Source organism: Camelina sativa, chromosome 20 (genome assembly GCF_030686135.1).
Source record: "Camelina sativa cultivar CO46 ecotype springtype chromosome 20, ASM3068613v1".
Classification (NCBI taxonomy): domain Eukaryota; kingdom Viridiplantae; phylum Streptophyta; class Magnoliopsida; order Brassicales; family Brassicaceae; genus Camelina; species Camelina sativa.
The window spans coordinates 19,084,717-19,111,723 of record NC_141899.1 but is presented as its reverse complement, the minus strand read 5'-3'; the positions used below and the strand labels follow the sequence as shown (position 1 = coordinate 19,111,723).

At 39.2% G+C, this 27,007-nt stretch overlaps 1 protein-coding gene and 2 non-coding genes across 3 annotated transcripts; 2 read left to right on the top strand and 1 right to left on the bottom strand.

The window, feature by feature from the left end:
- The first annotated feature begins 452 nt into the window (after positions 1–452).
- Positions 453–1,653, top strand: LOC147919160 (uncharacterized). Its single transcript, XM_087506543.1, has one exon. The coding sequence runs from the start codon at positions 649–651 to the stop codon at positions 1,615–1,617; it is 969 nt and encodes a 322-aa protein (XP_087362669.1). The 5' UTR covers positions 453–648; the 3' UTR covers positions 1,618–1,653.
- A 9,311-nt stretch (positions 1,654–10,964) lies between these two features.
- Positions 10,965–11,071, bottom strand: LOC147919159 (small nucleolar RNA R71). The gene has a single exon (XR_015594267.1). It is a non-coding gene; the product is annotated as a small nucleolar RNA R71 (small nucleolar RNA).
- A 7,302-nt stretch (positions 11,072–18,373) lies between these two features.
- On the top strand, positions 18,374–18,480 carry LOC147919158 (small nucleolar RNA R71). The gene has a single exon (XR_015594361.1). It is a non-coding gene; the product is annotated as a small nucleolar RNA R71 (small nucleolar RNA).
- Positions 18,481–27,007: the final 8,527 nt, after the last annotated feature.

The window sequence follows — 27,007 nt, the reverse complement described above, 5'->3', positions numbered from 1 at the left end:
CCAATTCGTGAATGATTCCTCCATCTTCAAGATTGATGTTTAGTATTTTATTTTGATATATTCATAGGTTAATTAGGTTAGATTAGGATGATTTAATACAGAAATAGTGTTGTCAATGATAAATTCATCTTCATATTTTTAATCTTGTGGATCAAAATGTCTCTCATACTCATTGCTTGCTTCATCTATGTACATTTTATACATGAGAGAGGATGGAATATGAAGGAGGGGTGCTGAAACCGTGGAGGTTTTGAGAAGCCCTAAATAAAGAAATCATTTATTGGATACGTTTGGTGTTTCACTCATCTTTTAAACTGCACAAAGCCATTTTTATCGACGTTGCCAATGTTAATTAAGATGTCAAATATAGATTCCTTCTTTATCGGTGTTCCATCAAATAATCTCTCAACTTTTCTTTCTCTCTCTCTCTTTCTCTTGCCAACACTCAAAAACTCTATTCCCAAGCGAATCAAACAAACTAATTTTATTTTGTCTGTTGATTACTAAACATATAGGAAACGTTTAACTATCATCTCGCGTAATCCATTTTTTTCCAATAGAAGGGAAGATCAACATCTTATGCAAGACAAAATAAGAGCAAAGTACGTGTTTGTAATTCTTTTAGGTTAATAGGGATTGTAATAAAAGATGTTATCATTCCGAATGCCATCTATCGGAAGCCAACCTACGGCATTTGCTGCAAAAATAACAGACAACCCAAAGACCGTGGCACAACTCAAGTCAGCTGCGACACCTTCGCCTCATAGCACTGTCACGTGCGGTTACCAAGCTCATGTGGCAGGGTTCTTTCGAAACGTCACCGTTTTATGGTCTAAGAATCTTATGAATCATTCCCTTACCGTCATGGTCTCGAGTTTGGACAATGACATGAATTATTGTTGTAAGATTGATCTTGTGAAGCCATGGCAGTTTTGGAGCAAGAGAGGGTCAAAGTCATTTGACGTTGAGGGAAACATTGTGGAGGTCTTTTGGGATCTTCGGTCAGCAAAACTGGCTGGGAACGGTAGCCCCGAACCTGTGTCAGATTATTACGTGGCAGTAGTTTCTGATGAGGAGGTTGTTTTATTGTTGGGAGATTTAAAGCAAAAGGCGTACAAGCGGACGAAGTCAAGACCGGCATTGGTGGAAGGGTTCATATATTTTAAAAAGGAAAGCATTTTTGGGAAGAAAACGTTTTCGACTCGGGCTAGATTTGATGAGCAAAGAAAAGAACATGAAGTGGTAGTGGAGAGCTCCAATGGAGCGGCAGAGCCAGAGATGTGGATAAGCGTGGACGGGATCGTGGTTGTGCACGTGAAGAATCTACAATGGAAATTTAGGGGAAATCAAATGGTGTTGGTGGACAGGACACCTGTGATGGTCTACTATGACGTTCATGATTGGTTGTTTGCAACTTCCGAGACTACGGCTACTTCAGGGTTGTTTTTGTTTAAGCCTGTTGCGGTTGGAGCGATGGTAGATGATTGTTTTAGCGATGCCGAGGAAGGCGATAGTGGAGGAGGGAGTAGTCCTTTAAGTCGTTACAATTCAGCATCAAGTGGTTATGGACCATTGCATGACTTTTGTTTGTTTCTTTATGCTTGGAAACTTGAATGAAGAATAATAATTCCATAGTGTGCTTTCAAATTCAAATCTGTTTTTGGTAAGATGACATAGAGATATTAGAAACTTTTATTTTAGTTTATAATGCATGATTTTGAAATAGCTAGGCGATTTGGATTTTGAACTCCAATTGTTTTCGCACATGAAGTACTTAAATCCTTCACATGTCAAAAGCTAAATCTTCCAAATGTCATTAATTTGGATTCTGAAATACTTAGTCTCTAAAGCTAAACCATATTCTTATATCTTAAGAAATTCCTTATATATCAATAGAAGAAATATTATCTTAAAAAAAGTTGATGTGTCATCGCCAAAGAGCTTGATGATAAAAATATATTATATCCGAAAAATTAATCCTATGTTTTCAAAACTTTGGAAATATATTTTTTACGATGAGACAATAACATTTATATAATTGGAAAATATTTAACAATAGTAACATGATTTTCTTTTTATCAAGACTAGGTTTTGAATCCACGCTACGCGTGAGTTTATTTAATATATTTAGATGAAATTATATATAATTGATGACAATTATAAAATATTAACTTCTGAAAATTTTAAGTTATTATTTAGACAATAATTTAATAAGAAAATCTTTAGTTAAGAAAATTTGATCAAAAGAATCATGAACTAGTTTTGATCATTCATATTCAATTGAACACCACCACTTATGGCTTCGTATTTTTTTCATTTACTTTTCATATTCTTTCTCGTCATCTTCATTTTCAGTTTTGCATGGTAATTGTAATCATTACTTTTATCGTTGCGTTTTCGTTATACTTCTATTTTTTTTTTCTTGTCTGATTTCCCGCTTTCTTCCACTGGATAATCATTGAGAACATTATTGTTTTAAATTACCACATAACTTCCGTCCGATTCTTCATTATACTTTTATTCTTCCTCGTCTACGTATGCTTTCTCATTTTCTATCACTGAATAATCATTCAAAACCTTTTTGTTTTGAAATACTACACAACTTACTTTTTGTTGGAAATTATTGGAAATTTTATTATTGTCTAAAGTAAAGAACAGAAAATCAATTGTATATGTAATCTAAATTGTTGGAAATTTTATTATCGTTTAAATATTAAAATGTTTAAATTCTCTAAAATAAAGAACCGAAATAAACCAAACTAAACTTTTAAATTTGGATGCCTGATAAATCAAGCTTCTTGTTCATTTTTAAAATTTTGTAAAAGCTAAGAACTTTTTAAAATTTTAAATATTATAATATTTAAAAACTTTTAAATTTTTTTATTTGCTCATATAAAACATCAGATTAAACCGAATAAATTTTTAGAATTAGACGCTTGATAAATCAAGCTTTCCTGCTTATTCATTGTTGGAAGCATATTAGTCTTATTTATAATGGTGTTGAACTATTATCTAAAACTTTTCTAGCCGATGTGAGACGTTATATATATGTCTTTTATTTTCATAGATTTAAAATTTTTGATTTTCTAAAAAAACTTAATAATATAGAAAACTATATTTTCAAAAATGTTAATAAATGAAATGTCTAATTCCTATTGGTTGTTTTAAATACTATGTGCACACCTTAAGCAAAAATGTTAATTAGTGATATGTCTAATTTCTATTGGTGGTTTAAAATCCCATGTGGACAGCCTTAGGAGCTTTTAGCTCCTACTTTTATTAGTATTGATTCAATAATATGTTTGATTTCCTTTAATTTTGATATTTGTTCTTCTGACTATATTCTTACTATATTCTGAAAGTATTCTTTTGTAAGTGTTTCTCTCAAAATTTTTACCACAAGACTGAAGCCTTACTAACATAGAAAGAATTTCAAATGAAGCATCATTTGTTGGTTTTTAGTTTTGAACAACTTATAAAATAAAATTAAAAATTTGTTGTTTTGTTTGATATTTGAATCAATAAAATTAAGTAGAGCACAAACGAGATGTGATTACACAAGTCTGAGATAAATGTAATTTTTTCTTTGTCCAAAAAAAAATGAACACTTACCTAATAGGCTAATACCATACTTCTAATATTGGTGGATCATAAGTTTAATACAATAGTGGTGCTTTTCTTGGTCATAGAGTTTAAAGCTTTAGTGCGCTCTTTCTGCCCTCGAGTTGCTTGCTTATTTTAAATATGGATTGATGTCATTTGCTTAAGTTGGAGGAGTAATTGCATCATGTCGTTGCGCTGTTTCGGCCAGCATAGCTAGTGCTTGAACCCTTATGGGCAACATCTCTATCATGTCGTTGAAATTATTGTTACTTTATAGCTTCAAAATTGAGAACCTTGAGCTATAATACCAATGATTTTGTTTATTATTCTTCTAGTTTATCATATTGTACTTGAACTTATAGGATTTGTTTCATTTTCCTTCTTTCTCTGTTGATGTTAATTGTGATTTCTATTAAGCATTATTTCGAAGACTTGGTATGCAAGAGGTTTGAACTATTTGAACTAAAACATCTGTTGATTTCTCAAAATACTCGACGTTTTAGAGACATCAAAACCATGTAAATGCTCAACTTTTAAAAAATCCAAACATCTGTATACGTCTCAATCAAATTCATCTCATACTTAGCTAAGCCTATTTCTTGATTCTTGAAAAGCTAACATGGTCGTTAATCGATTCTTACTTCTCACTTGATTATGCTCTTTGATGTTCAATTTGAAATAATGAGATGCGTGCTAGATCTACAGACTTGTATGACATTTATGTATGTGTGATGCTTAATATAGAGAGAAGAGTATAAAGAAGAGACGACACAAGAGATTTGTTAAGGGGGTTCGAATAACCTACATCCACGGGACCAAGTCCAGAATCATTCACTAGAATAAGAATGCAAAAGTCACATTTGCCAATGGTATCTAGCACACTCTTGTGCCTACCACTCTTATCTACATGAACTAAAGGAACCACCACTCTTTGTCTTTTCCGACGAGTGTGAACCTCTACAAAAACCACCAACAGATTATCTATCTTGTTGGTGGGACGACACCACACACAACATGTGTGCTTCTCTCAATTTTAGGTCTAAGGTGCGTAACCTTCTTCTTGTTGCCACCACTTCCTTTTATACCTCTTAGAGTTCTCCACAAACCCTAGTTTCCACAAGCTTCTTTCTATTGTATTTTGGGTGTAAAAGCTTGTTTCTCTTTTTGTCAACTTGACTCATGCTTTTGTTCCTGTCGCACCTAACACAAGCATGCTCTCTGACATAGCCGCTCCACTGTTTGCTGCAACTTGAAGCTTTTCGCTCTGTTGCTCTGCAAAACCTCTTCATGATTCATCTCTTGTTTCCAGCTCTGTTACTACACAGCCACTAAAAGTTGTCTGCTCTGTTTGCATCTCTGTTGCACTTCAAGTTTACTCAACTGCTAAACACACTTCTGCTATGTTGAATGATGCAGCTGATACCTTCTTTATGCTCTGTTTCACTTTCAGATTTACTCAGCTGCTAATGGATGACTTGGCTGAGTTCTCACTTCTTGGATCTTCACAATAAGACTTCAAGGTTTAGCATGTCACTTCATTCCATGTGACTTCACATTGAGCTATCTTGGCTGTGGTAAATTCTCTGATTCTCTATATGAGGAATCATTGCGTCTGTGTCTGTAGCTGGTTACACATGCTCCAGCTTGATCACTGCTTCTGTGTCTCAACATATGTTTGTGTCAGACTTGTTCACTGCAACGTTCATTGCATCTGTGTCTGTACTTTCGGTTGTATCAGGTTTACCCATTGCTTCTTGATCATCTTTCTTGATTCTTATAACCAGTAACAACACCAATATACCTTCAATCTCTCCCTTTGTTATTGAGTTATAGAACTCAAGCTTTCTCTATTTTTGCACTTGATGATCTTCAAGCTTTCATGATGTAACTGAAACTTTGGCATCTTCATTACTTTGAGAGGATTCTGTCATTGTGATCTTCTCTCTTCTTTTTAATAGTTGCTCCTTTATGCCTTGTTGTCAGTCTTACAATTCTGTCAACACAATGTATCTTCAATCTCTCCCTTGTTGACTGAGTTGTAGGACTGATAAACGTTGATGATCTGCAACCTTTACATATCATGTTCTTGTTTCTTTTGGCATATCTGTTTCAATCAACTTCAATCTCGGTCAACACACAAATCAATCTCTCCCTTGTTGACTGAGTTGAAGAACTCTAGCTCTCTCTTAATCATAACCCATCAAGCTCATGATCTTGACCTGATCACATCTTCAATGAATATCAAACACCTCCAAGTGTTACCTGAACCACGACATAGCATAGCAGCAACAACAACTAGCATATGGGAGTAATTCAGAGAGTCTCTCTTTATAGCTCAGTTTGATATTCAACTTCATACAATGAAACCAACTCATCATCTTCAAACCTTGGATTTTGAATTTAACACCATCTTCTACATTTATCAAACATCTTCAAGTTGTGATAGCAACAATGACAAGCATAATAGCCCCAACAACTAGCAAATGGGAGGAAATACAAGAACTCTCCCTTTTTAGCGCAGTTTGATACTCAAGTAACCAATGACACAAAATCATCTTGCAAGGCAACCATAAAAACTCTCCCTGCTTGAGTGCATAACTATGGTAAAAAGTAACATATCAAGAGCATAGTCCAATGAAGAACTCATTAAGCATAATATTGATCCTCCTCTTGCTTTGGTGTTAAGAGTGCTTAGACTTGCCTGAACACTGCAGAAACTTCACACATACCAAAATCATAAAACCAGAACACGATATCAGCCATCAAACCATTGAGAATGAGTACTTGGTTACAATGACACAAATGAGAATAACTCAGAACTAGTTAACCCATCTTCAGAAATGTACTGCTGTCGCCAATAAGAACATGATCAAAGCCTGCCGTACGTACATGACAGCTAATTTCTGCAGACAAAAGCACAAACCAGTTCTGAGCCTAGAACACTTCCTTGAGAACACAATTGTCAAACATCTTAAATTCTCTTTGAACCTCATGAATCTTAACTTGATCAGAACCTCATTAGCACTAGCAAGCATTGTGTTTCATTTCAAGTGCAGGCCTTTGAACTATGGAAACCAAAACTGATCAGAAGCAGTAACATGATCATTAAAATAATACCTTTGTAGTTGCAGCGGAAACATAGACAATTCTTTCGAACCATGATTAGACAATTCTCTCGAACCATGATGATCTTGTGAAATGTAGCACTGACTGAATAGCCTTAACTTCTGTCTTTGTTTCTGCAGACTAGCTTGTTTAAGTAGTCTTAATCGAAAACTGTTTTTCATCCTTGCAAATATAGGCTTCAAAACGCTCTTCTTTACTAAGTCAGATCAGAGATCCATATACTGTACTTCATTAAGTAGAGGTATCTTCCATAACAACCAGTTACAATACAGATCACACCCATGCTTTTCTTGAAACTCCTCCTGAACCTCAAGCAATATACCAAACCAGAGATTTGGTACAAAACCACACGCACACAACACTTGCTTGCAACACCTAACAAGACATCATGACCATAATATCAACCACGTGTGCACACCGACTTTAACCAGAATTCTATACTTTAGCTTAAGAGCAACGTTGAGATAAATTCAGGTGAACATACCTTGAGGTAACCTTTAAACAACATCTTTTGATCCCAATAGTGAACCAGTGAATAAGACAGATGATTGCAGCTTATGTACTAGTTGTTGTCAATATTTGGAACAACCTTCTTCAACATACATAAGAAGAACCTCATATAAAATCCTCAGATTTAAAAACGAGAGTAGCAACAACTTCTTGAATTTTAAAACTAATGTCCCAACTTTCATTGACAAGACACTTCAGCTTCCTGGGTTACAACTTAACCGATGTTACTCAACTCTGAGTATTCTACCTCAGATTGATCCCGACCAGCATCTCCTTGCAGATGTCACTTAAGCTAACCTTGCAGAGCTGAACCAGAGTTACACAACTCTGAGTTTTCTTTATCATATTGATCCCGACCAAGAGTTCACTTCTCTCCCAGAGTAACTCGTCGCAAATGTTCTTCTTTCAATGGCTTCTCTCACTTAGCTTATCTTCAATTCCTGCAGCATTTCTCTTTGCAAAAAGCCAGACATACCATAGCACAAACTCAGACTACAGAACAAACTATCACCTTCAGCAGCTTCAAAACCTCCCTTACTAAAAAGCTTCAGAGAACCATAAGACTTTTCAACAGAAAAATATGGGTTTCACATCTCCATAGTAACACTTCTCTCGTGACCTTAACTCCCAGCAGAGATTAATTCCTTGTAATCATATTCCGATCATGCAGAAGATTTTACTTACATTGTCATAGCTTTGAGATAGTGACATAGAAGTGAATGTCTGCCTTGAACACTTCAGACTTTGGTGCAAGATATTCACTTCAGATCATACTACTTTGCACACTTCTTCACAATCAACTTCATATTACTCACTGAAGGATCTTAATACTTTGATTGTGATTACCAGGACCTAGGAACATTAAGAACTTCTGTTTCTTTTTTCAACCATGAGGTCTTCAACTGAGCTTCTTCCCCTGCCTTGATGCAGAGCATAGACGAGATAACAAAACAGCCCAGAAAAATCCAAAAAGTTGTGAGATGATCAAGGACAGCAATAAGAAGCCACAGGAGAAAGCGGATCACAATTTGAGTTTACGGATTGAAAGTTAAGACCAAATTTCCAAAGCATATTGATAACTCTCTAATTTACATGTTTTAGACACCTTTTTTTGTCCATATTTTGCATTATATATACCCTAACCTTAGCATTTTTAGGTATATTAACTGTAGGAATTTGCATTTAGGCCATTTAGGGTGCTGCATTCTTGCATTTGTGCATTTTGGATGAAGCAGGTGCTTTAGAGCCTAAAATTGGGGAAAACAAGGTGAAACCCGAGCATATACCCAAAGGAGCTATTGTGTAAGAAGAACAGTCCAAACCTCAACCGATCGAAGAGTATCCAAGAGCAGGAAGAACAACCCCGAAGACCTACCTGAGGAACAACCCCGACCATATCCTTAGCACCGCCTCGAGCAGACCCTCGGGTAGGACTGGGCAGCTAGGTTAAAAGGGTTTCCATATATAAACCCTCCTCTTCTTCCTCTCGCCCTAGCACGCCGCAGACACTCAGAACAGAGAGCGAGAGCTTCTGAGAGAGAGACTGAGCGATTCAAACACTTTTTCCACTTTGTTAGGATTCATTTTTATTTCTTTTCGCAACTCTTTCTAGTTTTCAATTATGTACTCTTTTACTTTTATTCTATTTTCAATGCAATGCAATTTTCGTTTATTTGTGTTTTTTTGTTTTCCACTATGAGATCTGAGTAGCGAAATAAAGTTTCTAGGGATGGGATAGACAAATATGTGTTCTTGATCGGTTAGGATGTCTTAGCTTGATTGTTAATGTTACTCCCTCCGTTCTAATTTAGTTGTCGTTCTAGGATTTATTTTTGTTTCATATTAGTTGTCGTTTTAGATTTTCAATGCAGATGTTTGATGAATATTCCAATCTTATTCCTGCTGCTTTAAAGTTTCAACCAATGAAAAAATTATAAAATATATTAATGAAGGGCAAAACATAAAATTTAATAGTTTCCTTAATTTGTGTGCAAAAACCTTAAACGACAGTTAAATTAGAACGGAGGGAGTATATGAATTCCTTTCTAGATTGGTGTTCTTAATGTTTTTTCAGGCCGAGAGGTTAAAACTAGATCTAGGGTGTTTTACCATCGAGAGATGTTGTTGAAATGCTTGAATCAGTCAATGCTAGAGATTTACTTACTTAGCCTAAGAGATTAGATGTGTAATGAGTTTATTGACAATAATGAATCGGTTTGTAATGCCTGCTTGGTCATGTTTCTCCAACGAGAGTTGGGTAGGGGAGTGACCAAGGTTGATTGTTTCTATCACGAGAGTGTTTTAGCAAGATTTCAGAGATTCATTGTCTAGGGAATATTTGCTTGAGGCATGTAGGATATCCCATATTGGTCAGGAACACTTTGGAGTCGATTACCCCATCCTTAGGAGCTTTCTTATCTTGATTGTTTAACTTATTTCCATAACTCGACCCTTTACCCAAACTGGTACTTGATCACCAGCTTCGTGTATACCAGGCCTGGCTCAATATATTACTGGGCCCTGTGCTATGTTGAAGATTATATAAAGTTATAGGCTTAGATATTTGATAAGTTAAAAAAATGGACCCTATTTTGCAATTATCTAAGCATTTAGGACCCTAAAATGTAAAGAAAAAACAGTCAAAAAGCGGGACCCGGTGCACTTTCACACCCCCGCACACCCCCTAGAGCCGGGCCTGGTGTATACCTTGAGATGTTCATCCTTGACTTCTTTAATCGATCACTCCACCTGATCCTGTACTCTCGAATGCTTGCATCGAGTGATTAGGTCGTGTGGTTCTTGTCTTTTTATTTACTTTAGCTTATTTTAGGATTGTTAGATTAAACCCCAATTATTGATTGGCTTGACTTGCTTGTCTCTGATCATATCTTATCTTCTAGCATAACAACCATTTGGATTGATAACCCTTTGTACTACAACTGCATAGGGAATTGATACCCTGGGTGAAAATCCTGTTATCAATTTGGCATCGTTGCCATTTGGTTGTATTTTATTTGCTACGTTTAAGATTTCAGTAATTGCTAGATCAAGTTCTTTTCTATTTTTTGGTTCGGAACTAACTTGTTTACTTTCGTGTTTGTTTGTTTTGCATTTCAGGTACAACCCGAGTACCCACCCGACCCGTCACTCGATCACATGGATCGGGTAGACCTTTGTGTACTCACTCGGTTCACTGATTGTGCATGCAAACGCGATCCAAGGGTAGCCAACACTTGAGTCCTTTCATCGATAACATCTACAGACCAAGGTTTCTCCGTCAACAACAAGTACCACAATTGCAACCAACAACAATTGAGGAGGTCATGAATAATTAGAATGGTCCACCAGTTTCTCAAGAAAGGACCAACATAGGAGCAGGAGATGCTCCATCTACTCACACTCAAAGACATGGCATTGTGCCATCTGTTGTTCAAAACAACAACTTTGAGATCAAGAGTAGTCTCATCCAGATGATACAGAGCAACAAGTTCCATGGAGTGCCAATGGAGGACCCATTGAACCATCTGGATGAGTTTGATAGGCTCTATAGCCTAACGAAGATTAATAGAGTTAGGGAAGATGGAATTAAACTTCGTCTTTTCCCATTTTCTTTGGGAGACAAAGCACACATCTGGGAGAAATCACTTCCTCATGAGTCCATCACCACTTGGGAAGCATGCAAAAAGGCGTTTCTAGCCAAATTCTTCTCCAACTCCAGAACCGCAAGACTGCAAAATGACATCTCCAGCTTTGTTCAGAAAAGCAATGAGACGTTCAATGAAGCTTGGGAACGTTTCAAGGGATACACAAGCAGATGCCCGCACCATGGATTCAGCAATGCTTCGTTGCTAAGTACACTATACCGAGTAGTAGTCCCTAAGATACGGATGTTGCTGGACACCGCTAGTAATGGTAATTTCCTCAACAAGGATGTTGATGAAGATTAGGATCTAGTAGAGAACTTAGCCCATTCTGATGGGCATTACAATGAGGAGTATGATCGCACTATCCGATCTTCTGGAGAGGATGATGCCAAGTACTAGAGAGACATGAAAGCCCTCAATGACAAATTGGACAAGCTCCTCAACCAGCAGCAACATGTCCATTCCATCTCAGAGGAAGACCAGTTTCATCAACAAGATGGGGAGAGTGCTCAGCTAGAGGATGTGAACTATATCAACAATCACGGAGGTTACAATAAACGTTACAACAACTACAAACCGAACCTTAATCTCTCCTACCGTAACCCGAATGTAGTAAATCCTCAAGACCAGATCTACCCTTCTGCAGTCCAAGGCAACCAAGGCCAGCAAAAGCCTTTTGTCCAATACAATCAAGGCTATGCTCCTAAGCAGCAGTACTCTGGCAATTACCACCACCCAATTGCACCACCTAGATTCCCACAACATCAAGGACCGCAGAACCAATCTCAAGACGCAGACCTACGAGGACTAATTCAGCAGATGATACAAAGTCAAGTCTCAGCTGCAATGGACAATGCAAAATGGTTCGCGGAGATGAGCAACAATATCGATTCTGGGGACAATGACCTGACCGCCAAGTATGACTCCCTCAATACTAAGTTGAAATACCTATAAGGCCAACTAATGTAGGGAGTAGAACGAGTAAATCGAGAAGTCAAACTTTGATAGTAAAAGCTTGAAGACTCGAGCTAAGATCTCGATGACTTGTGCAAGAAGAAACGAGATTCGAAGACTTGTGTTAAGAAGAGATATCTTCTGTATAATAAAATATTCAAGACCGTCTTACAAAGAAGCAAACAAAACACTTAAATAGAGAAGAGGACAAAGCCGTTAACCCTAATTAGATAATCTAGAAACATATATAGCATATCATAGTAAAAGGAAATACGTAATAAAAGGAAAATCCAAAGCACCAACAAAAAGTAAAGGTTGAGAAGAAGCTTCTAGATGCTACATCACCAACATAACACCCAACCACCTCCAAAACTCAACCAGCTTCCAGGTAAAGCTGTTCAGAAGCCAAAAGATTATGCTACTGCCCAGGCCATCTTTCTAGAAGATGTTGATGACAACCTCACTGAGGACAGCGATGTTTAAGATGGGGAGGATATGGATCACTATGGGATGTATGAGCACCAGTACTACATATTCGAGTATGAAATCGATTCTTCACCCGAGGAGGCTGATCGAGTTGATGACCGAGCACCGGTTCGAGAATCACAAACCAATGCACCACCCAAGGCTGAACCCGATGACATACTGAAACATGGTTATTTTTATGGTGGTGAATGATGATGGATGTAAGCAATGGTGATATGAATGGAATGATGGATGGGTGTTTCAATTCCCCTTATGCTATTGCAGTACAAGAGGTATCAATCCTATCTGAGTGTTTGTGAACAGTTAAGATGTGCATATGAATCTAAGTTAAGACAAATGTAAAGATTGCTTGTCACTAACAATCCTAAAATGATAATGTAAAATGCAGAAAATAAACTACAAGGACCAAGAACTAAATGCAAATGAAACTGAATGATTGAAACAGTAATGAAGCAAGAACAAAAATAGAAACTACTACTAATGAACTAATGCAAGACAATCAATGAACTGAAAACTAAATGTATGCAACAGGAATGAAACAGGAATGAGACAGGAATGAAATGCAAAACATAAACCAGAGTTCTGGGGATGAACTCGAGCAAGCACTCGACCGAGTGTAGGTCGAGTGGGAGGTCGAGTTGACTAAATCCGGAAAACAGAGCAACACAATAAAAACAGAGCAATGCAAATACGAATCAATCACAAGCAAGCAAGAGGGTTAAGACTTTAAAATCAATAAACAAAGAAGGTCCTGAGGATGGATTCATGGGATGAACTAATCATTGTGGTTATCTAACTTGGTCAACAAATCTCAAGCAAACTTTGAGCTAACCTCTAGACATATGAATCTAAGACAAGTTTCTCCCACTCTCATGGTCAAGAAACAATAAAACCTATGCAATTCTAGACTTGTTCTCACACAGTAAAGAATCTACACAAGCAGGCATTAAGCAATACATCTCAAACCAAACAAGACCTCTAATCTCTTAGCAAGCCTAATGGTAAGCTCTAGATCTAGCCTTATCTATGCTTCTTAAACATTGGTGTGATGCTAAGGAGCTTGAAATCAGATCCTAACGTCTCAGTTCAGGATCAGCATTAAGAACATCTAGCCTAGAAGAGATCTACAACAATCAAGCTTGACCAAATCACACAAACCACAAGATCAACCCATCCTAACCATCCTCAAGATCCTAAGAAGACTACTCACAACAAGACATGATGAAACAAATCAAAAACCCAGAAAATATTGAAACTTGCATTATTAGAAAGATGAAACAAAGATCTTCAATATTAATCGAAGGATCAAACTCAAATTCTCATTATTAAGAAAGTTATGAAACTAACAATATTGAGGAATTTTGTCTTTTTCAAGTACAAGATCTAAGAAAAAATAAAAGTGCAAAAGGAATAATTCCCAAAAGGGTAAAAACTAGGTTTAGAGAATATCTAAAAAGCTGGACTCCTTTGGTGGCTGCAGGTACAAGGCTTTATATAGGAGGGGAGTGGAAGCCCTAAAAATAGAAAAAGTCAAAGTAGTCAACGGCTCGGTCAACTCGACCAGTGCTCGGTCGAGTGGCTGGTCGAGCTGGCTTCTCTCGTGCAATCTCCACTCGGTCGAGTCCTCCTCAGCACACGGTCGAGTGTCTGGTCGAGTGTGCGGTCGAGTTGGACTCTGGACCTTGGTTCTTCAGCCTTAACTCCCTTGTTTCCTCCTCATGATTGCTTCACATCTCTCCTCCATTGCTTGCAATCTCCTTAAGCTCCAAAATCACCTGTTTATGCATGAAAAGATGCAAATGCAATGCAACTAAACTCTAATGCATGATTAGTGCTAAAGCTACACAATAATGGCCTAAATGATTAGCAAAAGATGCAAAAGATGTGAATAAACTAAGGGAAAACAAGGTAAAATATATGAACATCAACACCCCCAAACTTAGTCTTTGCTTGCCCTCAAACAAATAAGCAAGACATAAGAAGGTAAGTGAGGTTTGAAAGGGGGATCTCAGCTCCTAAAGCTTGCAAATAGACCATCTAGAATCAATGTCCAAGTTACTAATACTATGATGCAAGTTGAATGAGCTGGAATAAAAGATTTTAGACAAGCATATCACAACCTTTATTGATTTGAGCCTTAGTTATCCACATGCATTCAAATCAACCATTTCCTTTAACATTCATTAATCAAGAACATGAATCAATTCTATGCAATGCTTAAACTCATTTGGCTTGGTAATAAAGGGTTTTGAGACAATGATGGTCTCTTTTTAGAGTGGGGCTTGTCAATATCAAGGTTCTCTCATGAAAATGGATTGAGCTTTAGAAGAATGCTAAAGGTAAGAACACCTAGACACATACAAGAATAAAACATTGTATACCCAAAGGTACCCAAAGTGTTTATCCTAGCAATCTAAACCCAAATGATCCTAGTGCTACCCTTTACTTCGTCTTTTCTCTTTAACCCTTTTCTCTTTTGGTTTTCAAGTCTTAGGAGATGTTTTCTTATTTGATCTTTCTAGTGGAATGGGGGATTCTTACTTATTTGCTATGGTTCTCTTTTCTTCTTATTCTTAAGACATATAAGCATTTTGCTAAATTTTTCTTTTCTTTCTTTTCTTTTCATAACTAGAACCATCTTAAACAACACTTTTCTTCCCATCCTTTCACTAGACTTTGCTTAAACACAATCTCCTCTTAAAGACTCTACCCTTTTTCTTTCTCTTTTCTTTCTTTTCTTTTCAAAACAGCCAAGTCCCAAACCCAACAAGTGAACCACCTAGTTCTATCTAGTTTGAAAAATGCAAACTAGAACTACACAAGGTCTTACTCTTGTCAGTTCAAACCTAACACTTTCTACCAAGCTCAATCCCAAAAATAGGCCTCACATACTCAAGAATCAACAAGGCTTGAAAGAAGGTTTGGTTTAGGGGTAGGGGAACTGATCTTAATGATTTAATCAGCTACTTGGATCAACAAGAGTGGTAAAAAGGAGAAAGATGATCCAAGTATGTATATGGTATCCATAAGTTTAAAGCAATGCACATATTGATAATTAAAAGTCAATATTTGGTTCTTATAAATAGGAAATGGTTTCAAATCTCAACATGCTTCAATTTAGACCAAATGCAATGCAAGAATTCAATGCTTGGTTCAATCTTATGCTTCTAACTACTCAACTAGCATCAAAGTACTAATAACTTGGGCATTGATCATAATCTAGTGAATGAAGCAAACTAACAAGGAAATAATCATCATAGATCCCTAATGCAAATATTATACAATTCTACATGAAACATGCTAAACAAGATCCTAATATGCAATGCAAACTACATGAACACTCTTTTTTATGAAGATTTTTTCAAAATTTTTCAAATTTTTATGGTTTTTCTATGCCTTAGATGCTTATGCAAGTGCTAACATGATGATGATAAAAATTTGAAATAAGAACACAAAACACAATGTCAAATGCTATCTCAAACCCTCCCCCAAACTTAAATCACACAGTCCTCTGTGTGAAAGAAATTGGATTGAGGATTCAAGATCAAAAACAAAACAAAGCACAACATGAAATGCAATGATATTTACAAGTGAAGGTGATGATGGTACCTTAGGGATTCTGGAAGAAGTTGTCCACATCCATCTGAATGCTGTCATAGGAGTAGTTGGGGTCAGGCTGGTGGCTTGGAGAAGGACTTTGGGGCAGCTCGATGACGGCGATCGACCGTGACTCGGTCGAGTGCGTGTCCGAGTGGGGGGGGGTCGAGCTGGACTGCGTGTCTCCATTACCTGTCCCTTCCTCTTCTATTCAGTCTCCTTTGCTTCCCTGATCATGAAAGTACCAAAGCAAAAATTAAAATACCAAAATTTCAAAGCAATATATACAGAGATACCTTAGGGACTTCCTCCCTAGTGAGCTTGTTTATAGTCACTAAGCTTGACTTTGGTTTCCTTTTTATCCTTGATTTAGATACCAAGGAGGTGATGAAATCCTCCCTGGAACCTCTTGGTCACTGTGAAGTTGATCCTTGATCACCTCACCCTTAGCACACAAACCATACTTCTTCTTGATTTTGAGCCTAGGTCTTGCTTTCCTCAAAGACCTCTTGTTCAGCTTGACTTGGAGATCCTTAACCATACTAGACAGCTCTTGAACTGACCTCTTAAGCTTCTCAACAGAATCTTCTTGAAGTGGGAGCTCAGTCTTAGGGTCTCCTTCATCCTTGAAAACCTTATGATCAACTCTCTCCTTGATAGTGAAAGGTTGATCATCAATGGTAGGCAGGTTGGTTGGGTTATAGATGTTGAACTTCATGACTGTATCCTCAACAATGTTCAAGGTCACAAGACCTTCCCTAACATCTATTACTGCTCCAACAGTGGCTAAAAATGGCCTTCCTAACAAGATTGGATCTTCAGGCTCCTTGTCCATCTCTATGACCACAAAATCAGTATGAACCCTTGCCTTCCCTATCTTGAGTGGGACATTCTCCAACCTTCCAACTACCTCTCTATTTGTCCCATCAGCTAGGCACACATGGAGTTTAGTGGATTTGAAATCAGTTCTCCCAAGCTTTTGAGCTAGGGAGTATGGCATCACACTTGTTGAAGCTCCCAAATCACAAAGGCATTGATTGTAGTGGAGGTAACTGATTGTGCAAGGCATATAGAATGGCCCTGGGTCCTTAAGCTTAAGTGGGATGATCACTCCTCCAAGGTTCTCAAGATCCTTCTCATCTTGAGCTTGAGCCTTCTTTACTGACAAATCAAGCAAAAAATTTCTATAGAGAGGATATGGTTCATACTGTTCCAAGGCAGGTCCTCTCTCCTCTTCTTGGTAAGCAATGATGATCTCTTGAATAGCCATCACTTCTTCCTTTTTCTCAACCAAAGCTTCTTCCTTCAAAACCCTTTCTTCCTCTTGTTGCTTAGCCAACATTTCCTTTTTCTCAATGATTTCCCTTAACTCCTTGATCCTTTGTGCTTTGAAACGCCTAGGGAATGGTAGTGGAGGCTTGTAAGCAGGAGGAATGTACTTAGCAGGCTTGACAGCTTTGGAGTCCCCAGCTCGATCGACCACTCGAGCATGCACTCGGTCGAGTGGCTGCTCGAGTTCCTGGTCGAGTTCTCCTGCGAGCTCCTGTTGCTTTGCAGAGATGTCACTTGGGGTTTCAGTAACTAATGAATTCCCCCAAACTTGGACTTCACTGTCCTCAGTGACTCCTTCCTCTTGAAATTGAATGGCTTTGGCTGTGAACTCCCTTGGATTTTGAACAGCTTTTCCAGGGAGTTGGTTGGGTTTTGGAGCTGAAGTAGATGCTATGTTACTCTCCATATACTTCACTCTTGAATTAAGACCCTCAAACTTCATATTCAGATCATTGTACTGTGATGTTAACCTTTGGTTCAGCTCAGCAAACTGCTTGGCTTCCTCAATCTTACCTTGTGTTTGCCCAATCAACAATTGTTGCATCATAGCTCTTAAGTCTTGTTCTTGGCCTTGGTTAGTCTGAAACCCTGGTGGGGGACACAACTGAGGCTGGAACACTTGATGTTGTTGTTTGGGGATGTAGGTTTGTTGATGTTGAGGCTGTTGAGGTGGATAGACTTGGTCTTAAGGATTAGCCACATTGGTACTCCTATAAGAGAGATTGTTATTCTTGAAACCTCCTTGGTTGTAGCCTTTGAATCCTCCTTGATTCTGCATGTAGCATAACTCAGCAAACTCAGTCTCCCCCTCTTGAACTTGAGCTTCTTCTTCACCAATGAAATGAATAGACTTGGACTGGCTAAGAAGAATCTTGTCAAGTTTCTCATTGACCATCTTCAAGTCCTTCTTATATTTGTCCTCTTGATCAGTTGAGGAGCTCCTTATGGTCATATCATAGTCCTCATTATAGTTGCCATCTGACTGAGCAAGATTCTCAACTAATTCCCAGCCTTCTTCCACATTCTTGTTGAGGAAATTTCCATTGGAGGCTGTATCAAGAAGCATCCTGAACTTTGGAAGCACTCCTCTATACAAGGTACTTAAGAGTGACTCATTGCTGAAACCATGATGAGGACATTGAGTCTGATATCCTTTGAACCTCTCCCATGCCTCACAAAAGGTCTCATTACTCCTTTGAGCAAATCCAGAGATCTCATTCCTCAATCTAGCTGTCCTAGCATTGGAGAAGAACTTGGCCAAGAAAGCCTTCTTGCATGCATCCCAAGTAGTGATTGCACCAGTAGGGAGTGTCTTTTCCCATAAATGAGCTTTGTCCCCAAGTGAGAAAGGGAACAACCTCAGCTTAAAACCATCCTCACTTACACCATTGATCCTTGTAAGGCTGCATATCCTGTCAAACTCATCAAGGTGATCAAGTGGGTCCTCCATTGGCAATCCATGGAATTTATTGGCCTGAATCATGGAGATCAAGCCACTCTTGATCTCAAAGTTGTTGTTGGCAACAGTTGGAGGCACAATTCCAGCCCTTTGGTTGTGAGTGTTGGGTGCATCTCCAGCACCAATGTTCCTTGGTCTCTGAACCTGATCCTGATGATCCATAGCTACTATAACCTCTTGTTGTTCCTGAACAACTCTCCTTTGCTTAGTTCCCAAACCCTTTGTCACCTTGTGGATGTTGTCAATATGCTTGAGAAGATGGTCCTTTCCTTTAGACCTTGTGTGCATCAACAAACACAAACGATTTTTGCCAGGCACACGACTGAGCACAGGCTCTTGTTGGTGATCAAGTCGACTGGAAACTGATGGTTATAGAGATCCGGCGTCTGGCTCGAGCAGGTGCGCAATCACTACTCGGTCGAATGGTGGTCGAGTGACTGGTCGAGTGGTACCTGAAATGGAACTTCAACCCAGAAACAGAAGATTCAAGTACAGAAACCTCACAAGTGTTTAAAGGAACTTAATCTTAGACTAATATGGATCCTAAATGTCACAAAAACACACTCAAATGGGCAACGACGCCAAATTGAAACAAGGTTATTTTTTATGGTGGTGAATGATGATGGATGTAAGCAATGGTGATATGAATGGAATGATGGATGGGTGTTTCAATTCCCCTTATGTTATTGCAGTACAAGAGGTATCAATCCTATCTGAGTGTTTGTGAACAGTTAAGATGTGCATATGAATCTAAGTTAAGACAAATGTAAAGATTGCTTTTCACTAACAATCCTAAAATGATAATGTAAAATGCAGAAAATAAACTACAAGAACCAAGAACTAAATGCAAATGAAACTGAATAATTGAAACAGTAATGAAGCAAGAACAGAAATAGAAACTACTACTAATGAACTAATGCAAGACAATCAATGAACTGAAAACTAAATGTATGCAACAGGAATGAAACAGGAATGAGACAGGAATGAAATGCAAAACATAAACCAGAGTTCTGGGGATGAACTCGAGCAAGCACTCGACCGAGTGTAGGTCGAGTGGGAGGTCGAGTTGGCTAAATCCGGAAAACAGAGCAACACAATAAAAATAGAGCAATGCAAATACGAATCAATCACAAGCAAGCAACAAGGTTAAGACTTTAAAATCAATAAACAAAGAAGGTCATGAGGATGGATTCATGGGATGAACTAATCATTGTGGTTATCTAACTTGGTCAACAAATCTCAAGCAAACTTTGAGCTAACCTCTAGACATATGAATCTAAGACAAGTTTCTCCCACTCTCATGGTCAAGAAACAATCAAACCTATGCAATTCTAGACTTGTTCTCACACAGTAAAGAATCTACACAAGCAGGCATTAAGCAATACATCTCAAACCAAACAAGACCTCTAATCTCTTAGCAAGCCTAATGGTAAGCTCTAGATCTAGCCTTATCTATGCTTCTTAAACATTGGTGTGATGCTAAGGAGCTTGAAATCAGATCCTAACCTCTCAGTTCAGGATCAGCATTAAGAACATCTAGCCTAGAAGAGATCTACAACAATCAAGCTTGACCAAATCACACAAACCACAAGATCAACCCATCCTAACCATCCTCAAGTCCTAAGAAGACTACTCATAACAAGACATGATGAAACAAATCAAAAACCCAGAAAATATTGAAACTTGCATTATTAGAAAGATGAAACAAAGATCTTCAATATTAATCGAAGGATCAAACTCAAATTCTCAATATTAAGAAAGTTATGAAACTAACAATATTGAGGAATTTTGTCTTTTTCAAGTACAAGATCTAAGAAAAAATAAAAGTGCAAAAGGAATAATTCCCAGAAGGGTAAAAACTAGGTTTAGAGAATATCTAAAAAGCTGGACTCCTTTGGTGGCTGCAGGTACAAGGCTTTATATAGGAGGGGAGTGGAAGCCCTAAAAATAGAAAAAGTCAAAGTAGTCAACGGCTCGGTCAACTCGACCAGTGCTCGGTCGAGTGGCTGGTCGAGCTGGCTTCTCTCGTGCAATCTCCACTCGGTCGAGTCCTCCTCAGCACACGGTCGAGTGTCTGGTCGAGTGTGCGGTCGAGTTGGACTCTTGACCTTGGTTCTTCAGCCTTAACTCCCTTGTTTCCTCCTCATGATTGCTTCACATCTCTCCTCCATTGCTTCCATACTCCTTAAGCTCCAAAATCACCTGTTTATGCATGAAAAGATGCAAATGCAATGCAACTAAACTCTAATGCATGATTAGTGCTAAAGCTACACAATAATGGCCTAAATGATTAGCAAAAGATGCAAAAGATGTGAATAAACTAAGGGAAAACAAGGTAAAATATATGAACATCACATACCCTAGTATCGTGATCGGATGATCCATCGGGTAGATGTTTAAATCACAGAACAACCTCAACTGCCTGCAGTTGAGGAAAGGGAATTAGAGGAAAGATTCAGAGCGGCTCTTGACATCCAATTAGAGGCGCTTGTAGAGCGTATGTCTAAACGAAAAGCCCCACCTCCTAAGCTCTTGCCACCACACGCGCTTCGAGAGGAAATCATCAAGGAGGCAGCTCAGCTGGAGATTGAAGTAAAGGAAGCTGTTAAAGAGATTGGAAATGCAATTCTGAGGAGTGGAGTGTGTTTAGATCCTGAACTGCGAATTGATGAGTAATTGGAGGATCCCGGCTCTTTTACATTGCCATGTTCAATAGGTCTTCGGATTTTCAACAACTGCTTGTGTGATTTGGGAGCTTGGGTCAGCATCATGCCACTTTCAGTTGCCAACAAGATGGGTTTCCGCAGTTTTAAACCAAGTAGCCTATATTTGGTTCTAGCTGATAGAACAATCAGACATCCCTTTGGTATCCTGGAAAACTTGCCTCTCAGGATTAGAAGAGTGGAAGTTCCTACGGATTTCATGATCCTTGATATGGATAAGGAACCAGACGACCCACTGATCCTAGGAAGACCATTCATGGCAATAGTAGGAGCAGTAATAGATGTGAAAAAGGGAAGATCATCATTGAGCATGGAGAGCACTTCAAAATGGAATTTGGCATCAAGAAAGGAGTTAAAAAGCCAACCATTGATGGTTAAGTTTTCTCCACCCAGACAAAACCCAGAGGAATTAAGCATCACCAAGAAGCTGACAATACATTTGCTGTGAAACCGGGACAAGACCAGGAAAATCGGTTGAACCAGTCCGTTTCAGTGGAGAGGATTCCAAAACCTCTCCCTCCTAAAAACCATGCTTGAAGAGCATGAAGAGTCAAGCTTAGTGACTTAAAACAAGCTCACTTGGGAGGGAGTCCCAAAGGTATCCTTTATTTTCTTTTAATTTCATTTTATTTATTTTGTCTTGTTTAATTTGGTTTTCGCAATTTTTTATTGTTTCTATAAGTTTACATATATTTATATATTAAAAAAAAACAAGAGGAAAAAGGAAATTCAGGGAGCCCGTGGCTATACCCGAATCCGTATCCGACGCGCCTGATCGTGTTCCCACACGGGTGGCGAGTGGAGTCCAAATTCCACAAAACCCTAGCCCACTCTCGGTGAAGTCCAAGTAGCCGATCTTCTCTATTTAAGGAGCCTCAACTCCCCAAATTCATAAATCCATAAGTTTTCTCTAAACCCTAAAACTTTTTGTCTTCCAAACTTCTTCTCTCTCCCTAGAAATCAAGTTTTTCAATATTGGTGAACTAACCCTATTAATCTCGGCTTAGTTTCTGTTTTTACCTTCAAGGATTCACAAATGGCTCCCAAGATGAAAACTTACCAAAAGAAGGAGACAAGATCAACCTCCGCTGCTACTAGAACCGGAGATGACACCGTGGATGCTCGCGATTCCCAAGGAGGGGGAGACGCTTCGAATTCCCAACCGTTGGCTGGACATTTCTAATCCCTAATCTGATGCTCAACCCGATCCGTCACCCGAACAGGTGCTTGAGCAACCGATCGTGCAGACCCTCGAGTTCGCTCACTAAGCCTGGTGGTGAGTGCTGTCCGCAGATCTCCTCGACGTAGGGACCTGTCTACGTTCGAGAGAACCGTCACTGACCCAATGGTGGTAGATTCAGATGCCGATGGAGGAGAACCGGAGGAGAACCAAATCTCACGGTTGAGAAGCAGAGCCGCGATTGCAAGAGGGAAGAGACCAGCTTCTAAAAAAGCTGAGGAGGTAGCTGAGAGGGCGGCGGAAGAAGAAGATCGAGATAAGGAGGGTGAGAGTCATGACCACGAAGAGGAGCAAAGAGAGCGCACCCGGTTGGCATCGAGGAGGCTGAAGCAAAGAGAGGTGGAGACTCCGGCCAAGCTCTTCAAGGTCCTCCGCAAGATGAGCTTTGTTGGTACCCGCTACCCCCACCACGAAACAATGAAGCAGTTGGGAATAGCTAGAGACGTCGAGTTTCTCTTTGATATGATGCGAGCTAACCTCGAAGCCTATGAGGAGGAGACGGTTCACTTTCTTTCCACACTACGGTTACATTTTTTCGAAGACCACCCGACCCTACTACCCGATGGGGGGATCGGGTTCATCACTTTCTCCGTGTGCAATAAGGAATACCGACTTACCTTCAAGGAGATGGAGGAGCTGTATGGTTTCAAGGCTGGTAGTGGAGAAAACATGGAGGTGAGCAAGGAGGAGATGAAATCCCTATGGCTGACAATAGGTGATAAGCTCCCCTACAAGTCCACAAGCTCGAAATCTGTTCAAATAAGGAGTCCCTAGCCTGCACTCTATTTGCTAGGAAGGAAACTGGGAATGTGAATGATCATGAGCTCCAACTGCCAGACATAGCCTTGTGTGTAATATTGGTTAATGCTAGGGATGGTAGACCGCTAGTAGGGGATGTTGCGGACACTAGCTTGGTTTTTGTCCTGCTTGATCAGATCTTGTATCTGAAATCCTGGGCAATGAAAACCAAGAGGCGAGAGGGAGCTGGAGCGATCTCCATAGGAGGTTTGGTCACACCAATTTTGGTAGCTTGTGATGTGTCCTTGAAGAGAGTGGTACATGAGCCGAGATGGCTGGACATCGACTACCTCACATTGGCGAGATTCTTGGCTTATGAGAAGCCGAATGATAGGTTGCTCTTCAAGTTCGTTCATCCAAAAGTTGGACCTGCTCAAATGATTCTGCCCAACGTCTTGTGCACAAAGATCCGACTAGGGGAAAACATAGACTTCATGCCACCGATGGAGGAGCTGTACAACCCTGAGGGGGAATCCGAAGCTGAAGAGAGAGAGACAACAGGGCAAGGACAGGGAGACAACTCAGAGGACTATGATTTTGAGGAGTATGTTTGCTCTCAAAGGCAACCAGTTGGGGTGAGAGAAACTCACAAGAGGATCAGATGGTTGAAGAGGATGAACAAGTTCCTAGCTAGGAAAGTAAGGGACCTTACCGGCACAGTGAAGGTGATGGGAGGACAGATCAGGGAGTTGCAAGACAAGGCAAGCTGTGCTTCAGCTCCTACTTAAGCCTATGCACCCACATGGATGGGGAGGAGCGGACCACTAGGAGGAATCCAAGGATTGGCACCTCTAGAGCCTCATAGGGTGTCATCCTACAAACCCCAAGCAGAGGAAGTTGTCACAAGACCCAATAGGTCACGGAGAAGCCATTCGGATGCCTACCCGACGCGTCACCTGACAGGGTACACGATGTCATACCTGATGCCTCCATCGAGCACACATTCGGGTGATCACTCGGGTCCTTTCCCTCAGACCTATCAAATGTCGTATCCAATGCCTTACTCGATGCACCCTGCGAGCAGCTACATGGGTGACCATTCCGGACCTCTCCCACCATACCCGTTGTACTACCCGATGAGCTACGCGATGCCTTACCTGATCAACCCCTTGGATGCTGGTCCGAGCAAGTCGTCTGTGCACATAATCGAGCTCTCTAATGAGTGAATCCCTACGCCTGTTGAAGCCGGGTGATGATCCTGGGTACACATTGGCGAGCATGGAGGCTGCCACAACCTCCTTCTTCACCAACCCATGAGGTACCACATTCATCCAACTCATTGTTTATACCATCGCATTTTATTTTGTTTCATTTTGTGTGATTCTTAGACTTATTTTTCAGACTTTTATTTACACAAGGGACGTAATATAAGTTTGGGGGAGGGTCTGAGAATGTATATGAAACAAGTTATTTTGTTATGTGTGGTGAATGATGGTGGATGTATACAAAGATGATATATGAATGGAATGATGGATGGGTGTTTCAATTCCCCTTATGCTATTGCAGTACAAGAGGTATCAATCCTAAATGAGTGTTTGTGAACAGATAAGATGTGCATATGAATCTAAGTTAAGACAAATGTAATGATTGTTTGTCACTAACAATCCTAAGATGGAAATGTAAAGATGCAGAAAGTAAACTACAAGAACCAAGAACTAAATGCAAATGAAACTGAATGATTGAAACTGTAATGAAGCAAGAACAGAAATAGAAACTACTACTAATAAACTAATGCAAGACAATTAATGAACTAAAAGCTAAATGAATGCAACTGGAATGAAACAGGAATGAAACAAGACAAGAACAAATCATAAACCAGAGTTCTGGGGATGAACTCGAGCAAGCACTCGACCGAGTGTAGGTCGAGTGGGAGGTCGAGCTAGTTCAATCCGGAAAACAGAGCAACACAACAAAAACAGAGCAATACTAAAACCAATCAAACAACAAGCAAGCTACAAGATTAAGACTTAGAAATCAATAAACAAAGAAGGTTCCTGAGGATGGATTCATGGGAAGAACTAATCATTGTGGTCATCTAACTTGGTCAACAAATCTCAAGCAAACTTTGAGCTAATCTCTAGACATATAAATCTAAGACAAATTTCTCCCACTCTCATGGTCAAGAAACAATCAAACCTATGCAATTCTAGACTTGTTCTCACACAGTAAAGAATCTACACAAGCAGGCATTAAGCAATACATCTCAAACCAAACAAGACCTCTAATCTCTTAGCAAGCCTAATGGTAAGCTCTAGATCTAGCCTTATCTATGCTCCTTAAACATTGGTGTGATGCTAAGGAGCTTGAAATCAGATCCTAACCTCTCAGTTCAAGATCAGCCTTAAGAACATCTAGCCTAGAAGAGATCTACAACAATCAAGCTTGACCAAATCACATAAACCACAAGATGAATCCTTCCTAACCCATCCTCAAGATCCTAAAAAGACTACTCACAACAAGACATGATGAAACAAATCAAAAACCCAGAAAATATTGAAACTTGCATCATTAGAAAGATAAAACTGAGATCTTTAATATTAATCAAAGGATGAAACTCAAATTCTCAATATTAAGAAAGTTATTGAACCAACAATATTGAAGAATCTAAGAGTTTTCTTAAAGAAGTACAAAATCTAATAAAATGCAAAAGGAATAATGCTAAAAAAGGTAAAACTAGGTTTTTGGGAATATCTAAAAGTCTGGACGCTTTGGTGGATGCAGGTACAAGGTCTTATATAGTGGGGAAGTGGAAGCCCTAAAAATAGAAAAAGTCAAAGCGGTCAACGGCTCGGTCAACTCGACCTGTGCTCGGTCGAGCTAGGGGTCGAGCTGGCTTCTCACGTGCAATCTCCACTCGGTCGAGTCCTCCTCAGCACACGGTCGAGTGTCTGGTCGAGTGCGGGGTCGAGTTGGACTCTTGACCTTGGTTCTTCAGCCTTAACTCCCTTGTTTCCTCCTCAAGATTGCTTCACATCTCTTCTCCATTGCTTCCATGCTCCTTGAGCTCCAAAATCACCTGTTTATGCATGAAAAGATGCAAATGCAATGCAACTAAACCCTAATGCATGATTAGTGCTAAAGCTACACAATAATGGCCTAAATGATTAGCAAAAGATGCAAAAGATGTGAATAAACTAAGGGAAAACAAGATAAAATATATGAACATCAACACCCCCAAACTTAGTCTTTGCTTGTCCTCAAGCAAATAATCAAAGACATAAGAAGGTAAGTGAGGTTTGAAAGTGGGATCTCAGCTCCTTAAGCTTGCAAATAGACCATCTAGAATCAATGTCCAAGTTACTAACACTATGATGCAAGTTGAATGAGCTGGAATTTAAAGACTTTAGACAAGCATATCACAACCTTTATTGATTTGAGCCTAAGACATCCACATGCATTCAAATCAACCATTTCCTTTAACATTCATTAAACAAGAACATGAATCAACTCTATGCAATGCTTAAACTCATTTGGCTTGGTAATAAAGGGTTTTGAGACAATGATGGTCTCTTTTTAGAGTGGGGCTTATCAATAT